This window comes from Periplaneta americana, chromosome 9, assembly GCF_040183065.1.
Source record: "Periplaneta americana isolate PAMFEO1 chromosome 9, P.americana_PAMFEO1_priV1, whole genome shotgun sequence".
Taxonomy (NCBI): Eukaryota; Metazoa; Arthropoda; class Insecta; order Blattodea; family Blattidae; genus Periplaneta; species Periplaneta americana.
In genome coordinates, this window is record NC_091125.1 from 112,354,869 (window position 1) to 112,376,418 (window position 21,550).

A 21,550-nucleotide genomic window follows, 5' to 3' on the forward strand; every position below is an offset into this window, starting at 1 on the left:
CTGTTTGGCAGTAGCGGTTCGATTACAAAATTCACATGGAATTATCTTAAGGAACTTCACATTCCTTTTGATTATGTAATGTCTGTCCTTATAAATATTATCATGGATTCCCTTCAAATATTACATCATCATCTCTATTTCAATTAATCCACTTATATTTCTTTTTTCTTTAATGTATCACATCACATTATATTGTACATGTTTATTGTATTCAGGACCCTTGTGGTCACTCAAATTCTTTGAGCTGATGTCTATAATTTAGAAAAATATATACGCAATCTGTGGACCCTGGGGTAGTTCTGGAAATTTTGGCAACGAGATAAGCCCTGCACCACCACCCAGAATTGAACCAAGGATCTTCCAGTCTGCAAGCAGTTGCTGTACCAGTGGAGTTACACAGCCACCAACATTCATACTTATTTGGATAAAATAATTGATTATTACACGTGTAAGTGTCAAGTGACAGTAATCTTTTTACTGGTATACAAAATAACCCTATTTTCTATCATATTGAAGAAAATATTTGCTTACTGGTAAGGCTGCCACGCTGCTGTTGATGCAAATGTGAGTATGCCCATTGCAGTACTCAATACAAGGTACACACTGGCCGTTATTACTGGGATCTCCAACAAACAACGGCTTACACTTTTCACACTGAGGACCCTGAACATAAAGAGAGATTTATAAAAGTAAAACAGTAGTCTTCATCAATTAAATTTCATTATTGCAAATTTGAATTATAAACATACATTAAGTACAACTTATTTAAGACAAAATATCGCAATACTGTAAAGAATTAAAACAACAGAAGTAACCTGTACCAACAATGTTTCACATACGAAATATTAAATATAAAAATTGTTATTTTTCATAGTGTTTGAGAAAAAATAATATTTGAATTCTAAACACTACTCAATTGTGTTCAAACTGGACATTTCTAGTGGACAGAAAGACGAGATAAGTAATGTTTTCCTTCCTAAGAGTAACTATTTGATTTTCATCATTAAACTTGCGAATTCTAAACGAGGTAGTAGGGCAAGTGGACAACTTCAAATACTTGGGATGTACTATAAGCAGTAACATGAGCTGCTGCCAGGAAGTCAAAAGGAAAATAGTAATGGCAAAGGAAGCTTTTAATAGACAAAGGAGCATCTTGTGCAGACCTCTGGAAAAATAACTAAGGAAGAGACAAGTGAAGTGCTTTGCACGAAGTGTGGCATTGTATGGGGCAGAAACATGGACATTATGACCAAGTGAAGAGAAGCAAATAGAAGCATTTGAAATGTGGATATGGAGAAGAATAGAATGTGTGAAGTGTATAGACAGAATAAGAAATGAAGCTGTGTTGGAAAGAGTGGGTGAAAAAAAGAATGATGCTGAAACTGATCAGGAAGAGGAAAAGGAATTCGTTGGATCACTGGCTGAGAAGAAACTGCCTAGTGAAGGATGCAATGGGAGGAATGGTTAACGGGAGAAGAGTTTGGGGTAGTAGAAGATATTAGATGATAGACGACATAAAGATAATATATGTTGTTGTTGTTTTCTAATGCCAGGCATTTGACAATAAAGTCATTTGACCTCTTGCACTCCAATATTTTTCAAAGATATTATCATGACCAGCCACCGAAGCACAGATTTTGAGGTGTTCCGAATAAAGATAATATATGGATCATACGAAGAGACAAAGAGAAAGACAGAAAATAGGAAAGATTGGAGAAAGCTGAGTTTACAGTGAAAGACCTGCCCTTGGGCAGAACACTAAATGAATAAATGAATGAATTAAACTGAATATATCCAGCTCTATTTATATATTTAAACTGGTTTTTTTCGGCCCACCACTGATCACATCATCTTTACTGACTCCACTTTTCATTCAATCTTCCTTTCCTTTCTTTCCTGCATAAATAAACACAAGCAAAAGTTTCTTTTGCTATTTTCTTAAATTTTTTTATGTTTTAATATTCTTCGTATTGATACACACACAGAGTACATTTCAGTTGACGATGTGTAAGAGGAAGAACAATTGTTTGTATGCATCTGAAGTCTGACTAGTGTAATATATAACTAGTCGACGATGTATGCAATGGAGGGGGAAAGGAACTGGCCACCCTAACCCACTATCTCCTGGCCTAAGTATCACTTGTGAGGTTCAGACCTGTCTTCGGACAGTTGTCTAAACTGTCTACTGAAGGATGCACTGGAAGGAATGGTGAACGGAAGAAGAGTTTGGGGCAGAAGAAGATATCAGATGATAGATGACATTAAGATATATGGATCATATGAGGAGACAATGATGAAGGCAGAAACAGGAAAGACGGAGAATGCTGGATTTGCAGTGAAAGACCTGCCCTTGGGCAGAACACTAAATGAATGAATGAATGAACTTTTAACACTTTTGTAATCATTGATTAACTTTACAACTTCTATACAACTTTTTGTTAACACAGTAAAGAAATTGTAAAGTTAATCAGTAATATTACACATTAGATTTGAAAATTGATTATGATAATTAATGGACAAATAGTAGATATCTGTCGGGAAATTGAGTAACCAACAGAAAACCTCCCCAAATACAATCTTTGTCTATACATTATTCTACTTGCAAGCGAAAATTTGAACTGTACATATTGCATGGAATGTTGTTGTTGTTTTCTAATGCCAGACATTTGACAATAAAGTCATTTGACCTCTTGCATTCCAATATTTTTCAAAGATATATTGGAGTGAAAATGGCAAGTTGTAGCCGATTTAAGTGAACACCATATTTTAATGTTTTGGTGGCTACTTCATTCACACACAACCCCCAGAATGTCTGGAGGACCACACCTGCTGTTGGTCGACGGGTCCACTGGACCTAGTTGGAAGATCTTGTTGATCACCAACTTTCCCTCCTTAAGCCACTGGAGAACGATTTTAGTGCCATAGCAGGTCAGCACTAGGAACAGAAAAGTAGGAAGGGTAGGAAGGAAAGTGAAATGAACCCCTAGGCCTCGAATGCTCTAATACTGTAGGGGTCGAAGAAAGTAAGAGTTCAGTCAGAGGACTGGAATGTAGGCACTAGCCATTAGATTAAAGCCCATTATAAAGATAATAATAATGTTTATCGCAGTACTGAGCGGCGGCAGCAGTGGTGGTGGTGGTGGTGGTGGTGGTGATGATGATGCATTCATGATGATAGTGATAGCTAACAGTGGTTTGAATGTAAAATTATTATTGGGTAGAGATCGGTGAAATTGTTCTCAATTTCACAATTTTTTGTACCATTTCTTTATATTTCTTTCCATAACACAAAAAAACATTAATGAATTGTGAAATAATGCGCATTTGTGTAACAACGAGAAAAAAAAAAACGATATTGTTATAAAAAATATGTTATGTGACTTCATATAAATATCATATTATGTGTTCGAGAAAGTTTGTTAATGTGTATTTGCTAATAATGAATTAAATAGGTATTATAAATATATAAATACAATATAGTTAAATGGCTCAAGAGTGTTTTAATTTCTACTCTCAGCCCTTCTTTGCTTATAAAGAGTGAAAACTCTTTAAAAAAAAAAAAAAAAAACAAATTTAAGATAAAATAAACAGTCCCATAGAGATTCGTTAAAAAAGTGGTTTTAATGTATCAACTATAACAGTTATTGAGAAATATTACTAATGTTTCATCTCTATTTAAAACATTAAAAAAAAAAAGTCAAACCATAGTGTTGTTATGACACTCCAGACACTGATCCAACTTGTCTGGGCCGGCACAATTGGCATGATTGTTACACTGGCACTGGATGCTGCAATTGGCACCCACATAACTGAAGTCACAGTGACATACATCAGGCTCCACACAGACTCCACGAACACAGCCCTGCTTGCAGACTGGCATGCACACTGACCTGTAGGCAAATGCAACATACATTATTACAACATGTTCAGGAGTCAATTCCTGCTTCTTCAGCATTAAAGAATCAGACATCTAATGATCAGTTGTAGTTGCTAAATTATTTGCTATAACCAGCATTTTCTCAGCCTGTAACTATTTCTTCTTTTCACTGGTTGTTATTCTAAATTTCAATTTGATATTCTTGTTAGATCCATTCTCTACACAGGATGACTATTACATTCATTACGATTTCCCCTCTAAACTCTAGATGTATATTTTGTATCTTATATCATTCCTCAATTTAGCTTTTCTTTTTACTTCCACCACAGACCTTAAAGCACACAACTAAGCTACCTGTAATCTACTAATGTTCTTTTTTCTTCATAACCCTCTTGTCATACAAGGTGCACATCATCACCATAGGTCTATGTGATTTCATTTTTTATTTCTTTCTACTCAAATGCCAAACTTTTTCTAAAGTTACCACACATATAGTTAAAAAGATTTTCAATATATTAATATTAGTTTCTTCTAAGTATGATGAAGGTAATACACATTTTATGTATTATCCATGAACTTGCAATGTCAATAATAGCAAAAAAAAATTCATTCATCAATAGTGACAAAATATCGAAAGAAAGATTGTTTTTACTGTGTTAACTATAGAAACCTTATTTAAGTATTATTGTTATCATTATATTCACAGAAGAAAGAAAATTAAAGAAACTATGTGAAAGCTCAAATTTTGTGTGGTGTGTGAGTTTTATTTTATTTTATTTTATTCATTCCTTTTTGTAGATTACTGTACAATAATTACATATTTCTTATCAAGTTTCCCAGGGTAAATACTCATTCTTGGTTTAAAGATCAATGTTATTACTGAATTATTAAAACTTTATTTTAAGGATCTTTCTAGAACTAACAGGTATGTGTTGCAATAATATTGGGGTATTCAAAGAATTAAAATCACAGAATAACCTGAAGTGCTCTTATAAAACTACTCTCCCTACAATTTCATTTAGTGTGTTAGAATGAAGTTACAAACTGTTGTTAATAGACATAACATAGCACTGATGAAGAAATACCTGGTCTCTTTCTTGTTTTGCAACAATTACATATGGTACTAAGGAAAAACATACCTAGTTCTTATAATAGTACATTATGCAACGAGCCTATAATGGTAGTAATTAAGACACGAGTATGTTTATGAAACGAGCGCGAGTTTCATAATTTTCATACGAGCGTCTTAATTACCATTATAGACAAGTTTCATACGACTTTTTATGCTCGACCATATTTCTAACTTGAAATTATTCATAAGTATTCATGTTATTCTTATCTGAATGGGGAGCGGAACTGACCTTGTGCAATATCTCGTAAACTGTGAGATGTGCGCAGACGCGAAAGTATTGATTTTTTTCCGAGACACAAATGTCATTGACCTTGATATAATCTAGAGAGTAAAATAAACATTAATCTTGATATAACGTTTCTTTTTTTTTTTTTTTTTCGTTGTTGGTAACTCTATAGCATCTATTAGATGCTTTATGGTTGTGCTAACAGATTGAGTTGTCACCAATGTGACGCTGAAACGTGTGTTCAGGTTACTGCCCAGCGACAGTCCTGATGTATTTTATATTTTGATGATTGGTTAATTAATATTAAACCGGCACACTCACAATCACACTCACATTCATACAAATTTCCAGACTCTAGACACCCAGGTAATTTTTCTTCTTCAAGAAAAATTCACCGGGAGCAAAGCCCGGGAATCGAACCCGGGACCTCCGGATCTGCAAGCCAGCATGCTGACCAAAAGACCACGGAGGCAGTCTGATATAACCTTGAAATTGATTTAGACATTGAAAAACGAGATGACAAATTGAATTTATTTGAATATTATTTACAATTAACGCTAATTATTATAGTAACAGAACATAACCTTCTGTGACAGTATTGGATTTCCAGCCTCTGTGACGTTTCGCTAGTTGTCTTTCAATTGCACATCCGAGAATAATCAATACTTGCGCTTTCATATTGCTACAATGGTGTTTTCTGATTGTGGAACACCTGAACTCTAATGAATAGGTGTACTTTAATGAGGTCCATTAAAGGGCTGCTACCAGGTGTATAATTACTACATTTCGGCATGGTCGAGCATAAATGTACAAGTGATTCCATTTTGCTTAAAATTGGTGTGTGTGAAATTATACACTTTAAATAATGGTCAAGATCATGTGTCTTTATTTGTAGATGTAACTACTGTCTGTCCAAGAGGTTATGTCGCATCTCAGTTTCCCCCCACTCGTTTCTCATGGCCCTTGTGTAAAGACTAATGGCTGGGCTGTTGGACTCTTTCCTGAAAATATTTGCTGTATGGAATTGGAAGTCTACATAATATTACACAACTGTTTAAAACAATTTAAAGAAAAGGGCCCCATTAAGTAAATATATGTCACGTGATTTTCCCCACTCCGACGACACTGTGACAACACCACTCGTATGGACAGTAAAAGTGTATGTTGTTTTATTTGCAGTTACTACCAAAGAATTCAATCATAATCTCTTTACTTTATACAATTTTCACTGCATTAGATAATTACACTAAATATTATATTAACAAACAATGTTATAAAATTTCCCTTACTTTTCTGGTTTATAACCTTGGCCACAGACACACTTAAATCCCTCAAGCAAATCTACACATTCCTCTGATTTGTTATCACAGGTATGATGGTTGTTGATGCACTCATTTTCAGGTGGACACCGAACATAATGCCATGTAAATGTGGGAAATCCACCTGCAGGATCTTTTCGACTTGATGCATTCCAGCTTGAGTTACTGACTGAAGAATTTCCTGAAAATGCGACAAATTCGTCATTACAAATTAAATCCAAATATTACAAAGATCACAATGATATCAATAAAATGGACGGAATGAAATATTAAAATACAGCACACAATAAAGAAAAATACAGAGTACAGAGTGTCCACCATGAACAACCAACATTTTAAACACATGCAGTTACTTACAAATGACTTTGATGTGTGCCATGAATTTGGTTTGATTAAGGAAGAACTGAGAATGATTTACCAATGCAATGTTTTGCAAAATGAAAGCAGTAAAAAATTACAGATTTCTTCAAGCCATGTTCTTATTTTTAAGTACTGTATACATTTTAATTCTTGTACATTAAAGTAGTTTACTCTGTATTTCTCTATTTTCTACAATCCAATACAGTATTTCTATTTTTCAAAATAATAAAGAAAAACAAGAATGGTGTAAAGTATTTTAAAAAGTAGTAATACTGTATGCCTATTTAAAATTACAAATTAATTTATAATAGTGTACAAAATACATAGTATTTCGAATGTACACATATTTTTTATATGGCTGCAAAACGGTATTTGTTGAATACAGGGGGGAGAGCCATTAATCCTTACCATTGAAGGCTTTAAGGAACCAACCTGGACAAATACCCAATGTCCCATCTCTACCTTCCCGTGGTGCAGCTGTTAGTAAGCATAATTTACAAGCTGAACTAAAGAGAGGGGCTACTCATCAATTAGCACTGCTCAGCTTGATGAGTTATTGGCCGAATTTGGTATAATTTTTCTCTATTCAATACCTAATTCTCTCTTTACCCTTTCCTATCCAGTCCTCTGACTGAACTCTTACTTTCTTCGACCCCGACGGCATTAGAGCATTTGAGGCCTAGGGATTCATTTCACTTTCCTTCCTCCTCTTTCTACTTTTCTGTTCCTAGTGCTGACCTGCTATGGCACTAAAATCGTCCTCCAGTGGCTTAAGGAGGGAAAGCTGGTGATCAGCAAGATCTCCCAACTAGGTCCAGTGGACCCGTCGACCAACAGCAGGTGTGGTCCTCCAGACATTCTGGGAGTTGTGTGTGAATGAAGTAGCCACCAAAACGTTAAAATATGGTGTTCACTTAAATCGGCTACAACTTGCCATTTTCATTGTTTGGCCAAGCATCTGCATAGAATTGGAATATATCAGTCTCCTAATTGTCCATTGTGCAACTCAAATCAAGAAATGGATTCGGAACACCTCAAAATCTGTGCATCAGTGGCTAACCATGACAATATCTTTGAAAAATATTGGAGTGCAAGAGGTCAAATGACTTTATTGTCAAATGTCTGGCATTAGAAAACAACAACAACATATTTTTTTCAATTTCATTTACTGTATTTATTTTTTCTTATAGCAGCACTAATTTATTGTGGCATAATTTCTTTAGTTCTTTAATGTTCTATAACCAAATTAAACTGTGATATGTAAGAGAACTAAGATTTAAGCTAGGCTTATTTTACAAAGTTTGTAAATTAAACAAATAAACAAAACCAATGAAAACTTAATGCAAAGTTAAATTATAATTTAATTACATGGAAAGCACTGAAAATACGTTTCAACTAACCTGTTGCAGCCAATTCTTGGAAGTAAAGGACATCACAGGTGGAATGGGCTGGACCATTGGATGGACTATCAAGGGACCCTTCTGTACATACACCTTGGCCTGTACTGTTTGTGCCATCCAGGGAACACCAGCTAAAAGAGAAATCAGACAAAAATAAGCAAACATATATTTCATACAAATGGGAATGCTGCAATGGAAATGTGTTACAGTAAACCAAAAATTTGAATTAAGAAGGAACAGATTTGTACATACCCACAATGAGCATGTCGAAGGCAAGTGGAGCACTGTTTATATGTAGAACAGCGTTCAGGACAACGGTCAATGTTACCACCTCGTAGTACTAACCCACAGACTCCACCAGTGCAGTAGAGTGGTTGGTAACTTGGTGATATGCACTGAAAACAATAATATATATCTAAATAATATATATCTAAAATGAAGAAAATGAATATGCACTGCATTTAAGACACATTTCAGTATTGGTGGTTTGTTAGTTGTCTTTGCATTGCAAATGATTTCATATAAATTATGTGTGTGACCAGCCTCATGGTCTAGTGGTCAGAGCTTCTGGCTATAGTTCATGAGGTCCCAGGAATTTTTCCTTAAAGGGGATTATTCCTGTGTTCGTCCATGGTCTGGAATTTAGGTTAAATTTAGATTTAAGACCTCTCCTGGCACCACATTATCATAATCATCCTATCACATCATCGGGGTAACGTAACTCCGCCTTCCAGGCATCCCAACCTCAGAAGTGGGTTACAGCTAAGCCACAGCCAGGAGAGAAGACCAGAAATGTCGAAAAGACAACCTGGTGGCATTGGATAAAAAAAATTAATTAATTAATTAATTAATTAATGTGTGATAGAAAAGTACAATACTGCTTCCATTTATAAATTAGTGTAGTTAATTACTGTTACAGCAGCTTCTCAGAAAATACATTCACTGGCTTGCAGTACAACTGATAACTGTACAAAATAATTTGATATTCATGAAAAAAAAGTGATCAAATGTCACTGAAAGAGATACAGTTGCCATATTTAAGGTGCATCTATAAGGTTCAACATTCTCTTTCAACTTTACACAGTCAAGCAATGAATGCAAGACTTGATAATATTTAATATTAATTAATATATTGTGACAGCGACGTGAGTTTCGAACTCACGACCAGCGTCCCGCAAGAGAGCAGGTCGCGCGTGAGTCGACACAGGCTCCACAGAGCATTGGGGGACGGCACGCGGCGGGGAGAGGAGAGAGGAGGTTGCGACACGCTGTTCTGCAGCAGAGAGGGGAAAGTAAAGCAGCTGGTGACTGAGGAGAAAGATCCAGAGAAGTCTGGATATCCGTTATCTTCTAGGCATCTGTCGGCCGACCGCGAACTCTCGAGAAACTATGGCTTATTTATAAATACAACGCGCAAGTGAACGCGAGTGAGTCAATCAGTCAGTAAGCCAGTGTTGTTACAGGCAGATTTAGACAGTAAGCGAATTAGTCTTGTGTAGCAGTGAAGCCAGCTTCGAGACCAGAGCGCGACTTGAGTTGTGTCCGTATCTGTGGAGCCTGAAGCCCGGAGTTCGAGTGCAGTGGACCGCAGTTGGGGGACCTGAGTTCGAAGTGCAGCGGATCGTCTCTGAAGGTCTGGGGTTCGAGATTCTGTGGCGAGTGACTGAGCTAGAAGAACTAGCCAAGACAAACGAGCTGTGAACTGAGAACTGACAGTTCTGTGTTGTAAATAGTGCTTTGTGAATATTAGTTAAGATTAACAGTTCATTGTTGTTCGTAATAGTCCAAGTAAATTGTCATTATCGTCAGTGGAGTGCACTAACGAATACTGTGTTACTGTGTGAAGAGTTATCATTGTTAACAATAAAATTACATTGTTGAGTTGAAATAAACTTACAATATTTACGTAGTGAAGATGACATTCAAAATGGCGCACCATGTAGACACAATATCTTCATGCATCTAAATTGAACGTGCGTTTTATACTTGATTCTTTCAATATTCTTTCCAGATTGCATGCGTACATGCACGGAAAACTGAACTGTGTAGATGCAGCTTTACTTCTGTAATTTCCTCCCTTTTTCTAAAAATTTGGAGGCGAAAAATTCAGGAGGGGGAAACTACAAGAGGTTTACAAAATATCGAGAATAATCTGGTCATGAATAACATCAAACAATTTATGTACAGTACTAATCAAATCATTGCTTAATACTAAACAGCTACTGTACAAATATAAGCTGAATAATTATGAACAATTTTATGGCTTTTCTTTGTACCACTAAGTGTCAGTTCCAATGCCAATAGCCTGACCTTGACTAATCTCATATCATTTACTTCACGTGTAATATATTCGTACCAAAATTAATTTCTTAATTATGTAAAGAAAATAAACGTACATGTATTTTACACTGCACTACTTCCTTCAACAGATCCAAATCATCTTTCTTGTCGTAAGAGGAATCACAGACATTTTTCATTACAGAAGGGATAAATAATGACCTTGGAATTTCCATGCTTATTTTTTCGATACTTAAATCTTCTTGAAAGAAAAACAAGTGTCAAATTTTGTTTGATATTGTTATTAACTATTGCTGAGTTTTTGGCAATAAAGCCATTAACTCTCTTGCTCTCCAATATTTCTCACACATAGCGCGTTTAGAGGAAAGGGCTTGACATCCTTGAAAATGATTCTGATTCATTTTTTCCTGACACTAAGCAGGGGAAATTAAGTGACGAAAATAAAATTCTGACAAATATGTCTTGAAAATCTTGTGGGGGAAATTAGCGAGTAAATATAGGCCGGTATTACTTTTGAATACTTGTTTTAATAACTTTTCTAAGCTTCTTTCCTATAACTTGAAAACAGAAATATCTATTTTTTTACAACTTACTGCAGTGTGCATTATTTAGTGTCTGATAAAGTGAGATTGTTTTTTTTATCTAAGTGCACTCTCAAATATGAGAATTTTAACACTCATCCCTATTCACATCTTACATATGAAATGGATTACCTCACATGTACGACCGACTGCTACTTAAGGAATAATGAATATTCAGTACCTTTCAAATGAAACCCAAATATTGATTTAATGAACGTAAATAATTATTATTTCGAAATACCGATATTAAATTATCATCATCAATGATAGGAACAAGAAAGTAACAAACGAACCTCTCCAAGCTGAATGGACCACCGACACTCATGCCATCCACCTTCTGCGCCTGCAGCCTGTAAACAGCTTTGACAGTCTAGGTGCATGCTGCAGCGAGGTGGACACACATCAACTGACTTTATCTCAATGCTGGACCTCTCAGATATTGCATTGCTCACACAGTTCCAATCATAGATGGGCTCACCATTTACTGTCTTCCCAAACTCAGCTGCAAGCATAATTTAATGCAACATGAATCCTGGCTCAATTTATAATTAGGTACATGATATTTCTGTGTGAAAACATGTTCAATAATTTTACTTACATAAATATGGAGGATAGGGTGCATTAAGGTACAGTCACACGTCGTTACTTTTGCTGCACAACTTTTGTACTGCAGCTGCAAAAGTTGCATGTCGTGTTCACACTTAAGCAAAAAGTAACATGCTATACACTACTTTTTGTGCTGCATAACCTGAACACTGCAAAAGTTGCAACTGGAGGTTGAAAGTCTGTTCACAAACAAGGTGCTACTTTTGCAGCTGCAGTCTAGCTGCAGCTTTCCATCTCCATGTTGACTTTACCACTTTTTCGACAGAAATTGAAATTCCCCTTTTACACTTCTAAAGACTGGGCAAAATTGTATAAACTAATGGAATACAGTGAACACAGATAATTCGACAGTTCAGAACATACTATCGTAACTTCATTATTGATGCTGTTAGTTACGATAATATTGCTCTGAACCATCCCATTGAAAAGCTCAAAAAGACAGTGTAAATGACGAGAAAACATAAATTGTGGTAATGTAAAAATAGAGTTAGGCTGTATTTAAAAATTATTTAAAAAATTGTAATATTACTCGTCATTAGACAACAACAACAACAAGTTTTTTTTTGAAAATATATATATTTTTTATTGGGTTATTTTACGACGCTGTATCAACATCTAGGTTATTTAGCGTCTGAATGAAATGAAGGTGATAATGCCGATGAAATGAGTCCGGGGTCCAGCACCGAAAGTTACCCAGCATTTGCTCGTATTGGGTTGAGGGAAAACCCTGGAAAAAAAAAAACCTCAACCAGGTAACTTGCCCCGACTGGGATTCGAACCCGGGCCACCTGGTTTCGCGGCCAGACGTGCTGACCGTTACTCCACATGTGTGGACTTGAAAATATTAAACTTATAAATATCATAAAAGTAGAGTAAAGAATGTAACACTGAAACAGATGTGTCCTAGAATACCTCAGTTTCTTTTTTCCGAGGCACAACAGCCCAAAAAGGACCATGACCAACCAGCCGAAGCAGAGGTGGACGATCAGTTCCTTACTAAACTAATTAATATCCAAGGAATATGGGAACATTTACGTAACTAATCACAAAACATCTAACATTTGATTACTAGCAACTTCTGAGACTGAACAAGTGTGAGAACATAAAATGACAATGTTTCTTTGCAGCTAAATAAGGATTGTGTTGTCCTATGCTACTTTTAACAACAGGTTTAAGAAACACTTACGACTAACAAGAACCTGGCGTGTCCACACACAGGATCCCAGTCCTACACATTTATCACAGTCTGATGCAGGACACTGCCTCTCAGCACACTGGCTCACATCTGTTACTGTTCTCTGGCGCACACTACACTTGTTCTCACGCTCACATTCACTTCCCTCAGGAATGCAGCGACCTCGTGCACAGTTTGAACACCATTTGCAGACCTGATCAAACACATTAAAATTAATATTTTAAATATTCTATACTCTAGGCTTTGAAAACAAAGATATAAAAACAGAGGATACTGTATCTATAGAGATGATAGTGTAGTTGGCACAAATATCAGTGATCTCGTAAGCATATGTAGAGTTCAGTATGGAAGTCATTAGGCTCAGTTTAGTGGTAAAAGTAAATACATGATTGTGTTGGTAGATGAAGTGAGGGTACTACTATAGAAACAGAAGAAAATAAATCAAAGTGTAAATGAATATGAATACTTAGGAATAGCATAATGTATTTTAACTAAGAATGATGACAAAACAACAGGTATTAAAGCCAGATTAAATCAAGTAAATGTGCTTGAGGCTTAAGGAACAACAATTAAATATGTGGTGACATAAACATAAAACATGGTCTAAGTTAAAGAACGATAAAATCAAGTAAATGTACTGGATGACATGCCAAAGCTTGTACTTCCTTCAGTTGCCACGAAGACGTTTCTTTTTTTTCTTTGGAGGAGGGCCTGCAGGCAAGCACCACAGTCTTTGGCTTATTGTGCAACCTCTTTATGTTGGAATGATTGTTGAAGTCCTTAGGATCGATTCTTTCAAGCACAAGATTCACTGTATGGTGTCATTGTATCGATTCAGCCACAGCATCCAGTTGTGACTGGAGACTGATCCTCCGCCTGCCTGTGATGTTATTCTACAGCCTCCTCAGTTCGATGGCATCTGTTCGCAATTCAAGTGCCTGAATCTGCTGCATCCTCAATCAGAAGAACATGTCGCCATCGATTCCACGACTCACCAAGGCACCTTCTATCCGAGGAAGCTACATTTCCTGGTCACCAGCAGTCCGCTTATTAAAGCCCCTGCTGCTTCGCTGGATATGTGCAGCTCCCACAGACAGATGCTGCCTATATACAGACCTGGAACCACATCCGCCACGTTCTCCTGGTCGACCTGTAAACTATCGACATGATTAATAGAAATGATACTAATGAAGGCGAAATGAGTCCGAGGTCCAATGTTGAAAGTTACCCAGCAATTCTGCTTCGAGTGGTTGAGGAAAAACCTCAGAAAAACCCCAACCAGGTAACTTGTCCCGACCAGGATTTGAACCCTGGACTGCTCATTTCATGGCCAAGAAGGCTTACCATTATTCCACAGCAGTGGACTAACCACGAAGATGATGTCCTTGATGCACCACAGGAGGCAAACTACGTAACACCATGTGATGATTATGATAATTAATGGAGTAATTGTAAAATGTTGGTAGAGGAGATGGGAGTATCCCGTGAAAACCTAATACAAACACCAGGTTTGTCCACCACAAATTTCAATTGGACCTACTCGAACTCTGTTTACCAGCATGGAAAACCCACGCTCTAGCCGTTTGGCTAATAGTGTGTCCTAAATTTGTCAATATAAAATCACGAATTTCACTCTGATATTTCTTATAGTACTAATTTCCAGGATGAGCAATGTTTTTACCTGTGGTTCATTAATGTGACTGGGCCATTTTGCCAAACACTCTGTGCATGTTGTATACTGTGCACAGTTTCTTTTGGATAACCATTCTCCATCACATACTTGACCATTGCTTATGCTAACTTGGGTTACATTAAGATCCTTTGCTCCACAACTAAAATAAAGGAGAAATTATAGACAAAAAATTATTAGAATGCAGATGCAAATAAGCATACCTAATTTCTGATCTAATCTAACCATTACACAGACTGACTCCCAAAGAAAGCTCGTAATTTCAGGATATGATTTCTCAGCCTGTTTTGAGTAAAAAGTTCATATGAACATGGTCCAATTTCTAACAGTTTTGTACAAATAAATGCACACTCTGAATGATTCATTACCATAAAACTACTATGTTATGGCCTTAATCAAAACAATAGTTACTTGATCTACTACACAAAAGTGGAAACAAAATAAATATTACTCCAAAGCATTTTTCACATTACAGCAAAAGTGCGACATTGAAGATGTTGATAAGATATACAAAATCTTTAAGTATTATTTATAAAAGACATTTATTTATACAATGAAAATGTTGTGTTTATTTTAAACTATATAAATTACACATAAGAACAGTTACAAAGCATTTACTCGAGCAAAATATGTATGTCACAAGTGAGCGAAAAAGTGTATTGAAACAGAAGTTGGCACTTTCGAAAATGTTCTATGAACATTGATTTAGATTCAAGAATGTTAGGTATATACATATTTGTAAATATGAACACTATTAGTCCCTAAATGTGATACAGAGTGATAAAAACATAGTTATTTTTTTAACAAGCAGCTGTAATAACATTCGATATCAAACACATGTCCATTTGAACTTTTTTATTGAAAGCAATTTAAAAAATAATATCTTAAAATAACGACCTTTCATCATGAATCACTGTGTATAAAGATAGGTCTTTATATAGCATAATGTAATCATTTGAAATGTACAATAATGTTTTTTTTTCAAATTCTTTCAATTTTTTTAGTAAGTTACATGTTGCATGTCAAATCTACATTAACAAGTAATGTGATGATATAGCTGAAAACCGTCACATACAGACTCTCTCCCTTGTAACTTGTCTACACTACTCAATTGCCCATCACAGGTGCTACCCAAAAGTTCCCGAAATCTGTAAGTGGCATGTGACCGAGTGCCAATATGACAAAATGCCGCTAGGTGACACTTCATACATCTCTTGTGTCAGCGTGCCAAGTGGCTTCATTCTGAGTGGACGCATTTAGTATTTGTGAGCGTTTTTCCACTGTAACATGTTGCTTACATTGTGATTTCACAATGACAGATTTGAGGGAGCAGCACGTTTGTGTAAAGTTTTGTTTCAAACTAGAGAAAATTTCTGCAGAAACACATCAAATGTTGAAGCAAATATTTGGATATGATGCTCTAGGCCAGACCCAAACCTACGAGTGGTTCAAGCATTTTAAAAATGGCCGAACATTGGTTGATGACGATGATCGTTCTGGATGGCCATCAACTGGTATTACACCTGAAAATGTCACTGCTGTTCAGGCTGTGATCGTGCAAGATCATAGGCAGACCATCCACGATGTCTGTGACATTGTTGGACTATTGTATGACAAGTGCCAGAGGATTTTGTCCGATGAACTCAACATGAAAAGGATTGCAGCAAAATTCATTCCGCAACTACTGATTGCTGAGCAGAGACAGCATCGCCTGAAAGTCTGCAGGGATCTTCAGAATCAGCTTCATGATGAACCAGACTTCCTTCCCAAGATTGTCACATGTGATGAAAGTTGGGTTTATGGGTATGACCCTGAAACCAAACAGCAGTCTTCTCAATGGAAAAGGCCATTTTTGCCCCACCCTAAAAAGCCCATCAAGTGAAGAGCAATGTGAAGTCCATGCTCATGTGTTTTTTCGACATTGAAGGGATTATCCACAAAGAGTTTGTTCCTCCTGCTATGACAGTGAATGCAGTGTTCTATTGTGACGTCTTAAGGCAGCTGAGGGAGAACTTAAAGAGACATCATCCAGAAATGTGGTGCACAGGCAATTGGCTTCTCCAGCACGACAATGCAAGACCTCATACAGCTTTCATCATGCAAGACTTCTTGGGGAAAAACAAAATGACAACCGTTTTTCACCCACCATATTCACCAGATTTTTAGCCTTGTGTGACTTCTTTTTGTTCCCCCAAGATGAAAGGTCGAAGATTTCAGATAGTTAAGAAAATTCAAGCAAAATCGCAGGACGTACTGAACAAGCTCTCAAAAAAGGACTTCCAGTTGGCATTCAATACTTGGAAGAAGTGCTGAGAGCGATGTATACACTCATAAGGGGACTATTTCGAAGGTGATGGTGGTGCATAAGATCAAGGTAATTCCATTTATTGAGGCATTTCGGGAACTTTTGGGTAAAACCTCGTATATAATGAATAGAATAGAGAGTGAATATTTTCAGCTAATGTTTGAGCTTTGCATTCAATAAATACCCAGCCTGCAAAATTACAAATGTTAAATTTTACCAACCTCTCTTCATGCGACCTTGTGTTAAAATAGCACATGGTAACATTGTCGCCATGGTCTGTTACAATGTCACAATGATTACATCCCAAGAACTTAAGACACTTATTCTTGCCCTTCCACAGGCGACACAAATCTTTTGGTAATAAGATTCGGGTCACATGACTTTGAATTCCACCATCAAAACCTCCAATTACAAATGCAGCACCAGATTCCATATCCAACGTCATAGCATGAGCATATGTAGGAGGAGGAGGTGAGCCAACAATTTCCACATCTGCAAAATCATTACAGAAAACAATTTTATATATAATTTATAAAAAAAAACAATAGATGGTGCCAACTCCGTAACATAAAGAACATTTAATTAATTATAAACTAAACACACTTTCCGAAAGACTAGTTGCCACTGTGAGCAATATATTCTGGCAAGTATTCTGTCTGATTCAGATATTGCTGCTAAATCCATGGATTCCAAATGCGTACTCATTTCTTTTCTTCTTTTTGTCTGTTATTTAACTTTTCTTTATCAACTGTGTAGTTATTTAACATCAATGCAAATGGTTATAGTGAGATGGTGTATTTTGACGAGTTGGGTTAAAAAATTTCCCATAAAATTACCTGACGTTTGCAGTTAGAAAAACCTCGAGGGGGGAGGGGGAACCAAGTAACCTTGGGGGATTTGAACTCATGCATGATAAGTCTCAGAGCACAAGCCCTGCTCACTGTTCCTTGATCATGCCGGTGACCCTAATACATGTGCTGTAAGCCATATTTTATTCCAGGAAAGTATGATGACAGTATCCTCAAGACACATGATATGCTGCATTGCTTTCTGTGTCAGTAATAGAGATAATGATATTATTATTGTTACCGTTGTTGTGATAGTAGTGATTATGGTGCTAGTGATTAACATAAATTATGGTGATGGTGAGAGATATGAAAATAGCAGTTTTGGAGAATTTACAGAATATCAGAATAATTGAAAGTCTGGAAAAAATCAGCTCAACAACATCTTTGCACACCACAAATTTCACATGACCTCGCACGGATTTGAACCCAGTTTTCTGACATTGAAAACTGACTCTCTCTTCCTTCACTTATTAATGCATCCCCTCCGATTTTAACAACTTGGTCATGAAATGTTATGGACATATTTCATTTCAACATTATATGACACATAAATACCGTGTTTTCTCGAATACCCCGCACACTTGTTTTCCGAAATATATAAGTAAAAGATACAGGTGCGCGGCTTATTCGAAGTGAAGTTGGCAACACTGCCCAATTTTCCTCCTGCGCAATTCCTAAGGTAGTAGAGCATGTCATTATCTTCCTGCGTGGGTATTTCAATTCTTAACATTGTTAAATGGCATTTGGATTAGCAGTACATATCTCAGAATCAACTTCAAAGGTGATAAGTGTATAGTTCATTTTATAAATAAATTATGGTTTATTTAACAATGCTCGCAAATGCAGAGGTTATATCAGCATTGCCGGTGTGCTAGAATTTTGTCCTGCAGGAGTTCTTTTACATGCCAGTAAATCTACTCACATGAGCTTGTCGCATTTAAACACACTTAAATGCCGTCGACCTCAGCCAGGATCAGTTCATTTTAAGTGTTAAATGTTAAGTTTTATTTAACGAAACTCGCAACTGCAGAGGTTATATCAGCGTCACCGGAGTGCCGGAATTTTGTCCCGCAGGAGTTCTTTTACATGCCAGTAAATCTACTGACATGAGCCTGTCGAATTTAAGCACACTTAACTGCCATCGGCCTGGCCCGGGATCGAACCCGCAACCTTGGGCTCTATGCCAACTATACCAACTTGCCAACCACGTCGACCCATTTTAAGTGTATATACCATCTAAAAGCATATATTATTTACTTTAAAGTATATCACAAATCAAGGAATAGTATACCACTAACCACTTGTCAGAAGCCTCAACCATTGGTTGCAGGAATACTTGTATGCAATAAGTGAATTTGAAGTGTTATAATGAGATCTTCCACCAAACACGAGCATGTAGTCATCAGTTGTCACAGCAGAATGTAAATATCGAGCTTGTGGCTGTAAACATAGAACAAACATGTAGTTAAGTTTCGTTCATTGAGTCATTTTAGCTGAGAATATTCATTACTATAAAAACTCTCTATAGAAAATAGTTTTTAGGAATTAATACAATATTCATACATGCACTTAAAATCTAGATAGAGCTTGACTAAATATTCATACATGCACTTCAATTCTAGATAGAGCTTGAATTCTACAAAATGCTAACTCAAGTCATATTTAGTCATTACAACATAACTCATGAAGGTGTAATATTACTTGAGTACCATTTTGCAAAGACATTTTGTTACAGGTAACTCCCAACAAGGTATCTGTCTTTTCCATATGTTACCTAAATAAAAACTGTTTCTAATGCTGATGTATGAAAAATCATGATTTAAGACTGAACATTTTACTAACAGAACGAAATTAACCTCAAAGTTCTGTACACTTATAAATTCTAAACTATAATTTTGGGAGCAAAGACTCTAACTGTAATACAAAAATAACCTAACAATATCAGTATGATTTAAAATAATATTCTGTAATACAAACCAGATTAAGTCTTGATGGATTAAAGTCTTCAAATGTTGGCAAGATAGACCAAAAACGGGTTGGATAATGGAAAGCATACAGTTTATTAGAGATGAAGGTTCGATTAATTCCATACATATAACCACCAAAAATGTAGAAGCTTTGAGTAGGAACATGGTATACAGTGCTGTGTCCATAAACACCTGAAACACAAAAAGTGCGATTAGCAACATTACAACTGAGAGGACCACTTGAAGACCTGCAATGTACTATCTGGAGAAGACACTGTAGTCCAGAAGTATTGGAGAGCACGAATGCTAGATGCAAGGCATTGAAACGGCGGTGGCGGCGATGACAACGACGACGACAATTGAATGATTAAGGTCAATAATTAGACATTTCTTTTAATTTTATCTCAGATGGCAGATGTTTGATCTTTAAGTTATCATACTCCTTACTTCTCAACAAAAATTTGCTGTATGTCAATACAATTCCAAAGTCACCACGGTTTCATATTTTCATTCTGGAATCATGAATATATCTACAATATTGTCATACAAATATTAATTTAATAGCTGAATACGAAAATCTGCAGTGACAACATTCAGATTATTTACAGGCTATGATTGCCTCATTAAACATTTGCACAGAAGTGGTAATGCAGAATCTCGTACATGCCTTTTCTATAATCTTATAATGAAGGAATGGATTAAGATCATCATTTTCAATGTCCAACTTTTACTTAATTTTCCTGTCTTCCTGTTAAAAATTGGAGTGAAAGAGAGCAAATTACATCATTGTCAACTGCTCATTAAATACCAACCATTTCATTCCTTTTGCAAAGCTGTCTTTCTGATTTATCCAAATTTAGTGAATACAAGAATAATTGAATAGCCGCCCAGAACAAGGTTGTAACCAGCAAATACGAAATTCTTCAAAAATGTACTGTACATACTTCTAATTTTTTAGAGCAAGGTTGACATGAGTGCTGATTTTAATACGAGTACAAGCATTACACATAGTGCATCATTAACCATCATTATTGACGAAAAAGTCAATTTATAAGAAGTGAGGGTTACAACCTAGTTCTGGGTGGCTATTCAATTGACAACATTTTTTTTTTTTTTTGCGATGTAACATGTAGCCAATTTCAGTTATTTATTATCGTCGCAAAGACCAAATTAATTTGTGAAAAAGTTGGTTTTAGTATTAGTATTTATTTATTTAATCTGGTAGAGATAAGGCCATCAGGCCTTCTCTGCCCCTCTACCAGAGGATTACAACTATAATATGAAGAATAAAATTACAATTAATATTAAATTTACAATTACAATTACAATAAAAATTAAAGTACGAAAAGATTATCTGATTAATGAAAGCTAGACAATTTATCATAGAAGTTAAAAACAAAAAATATTTTTGTATTTACTGAATTACAAATTAAACCTAGTATAACAAAATTCTATAGTGATGAAACTACCATATATTGAGATATTTTGTGATAGATTAAGAGAACTATTTACAAGAAACCATGTCTGAATGAGTCTCAATTACTGACCAAGTGCCTAGTAAGTTTGCGTTTGAATTCAATTTTATTTCGACAGTCCCTGATGCTAGCAGGTAACGAATTCCAGAGTCTTGGCAGGGCTATTGTGAAAGAGGATGAGTATGAGGAGGTGCGATGGGATGGTATTGTTAGTATTGTTTCATGGCGAGAGCGTGTGTTCAGATTGTGGTGGGAAGAAAGGTAAGTGAAG

General features: G+C 36.0%; 1 protein-coding gene across 3 annotated transcripts in view; it reads right to left on the reverse strand.

The window, feature by feature from the left end:
- The window catches only part of Megf8 (multiple EGF like domains 8), a 100,770-nt gene that overhangs the window by 13,894 nt on the left and 65,326 nt on the right, over window positions 1–21,550 (reverse strand). For all 3 annotated transcript variants that reach the window (XM_069835632.1, XM_069835633.1, XM_069835634.1), the window contains exons 29-39: window positions 19,815–19,996; window positions 19,136–19,277; window positions 17,211–17,481; window positions 14,676–14,826; window positions 12,986–13,187; window positions 11,487–11,695; window positions 8,567–8,709; window positions 8,315–8,445; window positions 6,525–6,735; window positions 3,704–3,890; window positions 532–663 (exon numbers count right to left, since the gene is read on the reverse strand). In XM_069835632.1, the coding sequence (XP_069691733.1) occupies window positions 532–663; window positions 3,704–3,890; window positions 6,525–6,735; window positions 8,315–8,445; window positions 8,567–8,709; window positions 11,487–11,695; window positions 12,986–13,187; window positions 14,676–14,826; window positions 17,211–17,481; window positions 19,136–19,277; window positions 19,815–19,996 (1,961 nt within the window). The remainder of the gene's footprint in view (window positions 1–531; window positions 664–3,703; window positions 3,891–6,524; window positions 6,736–8,314; window positions 8,446–8,566; window positions 8,710–11,486; window positions 11,696–12,985; window positions 13,188–14,675; window positions 14,827–17,210; window positions 17,482–19,135; window positions 19,278–19,814; window positions 19,997–21,550) is intronic.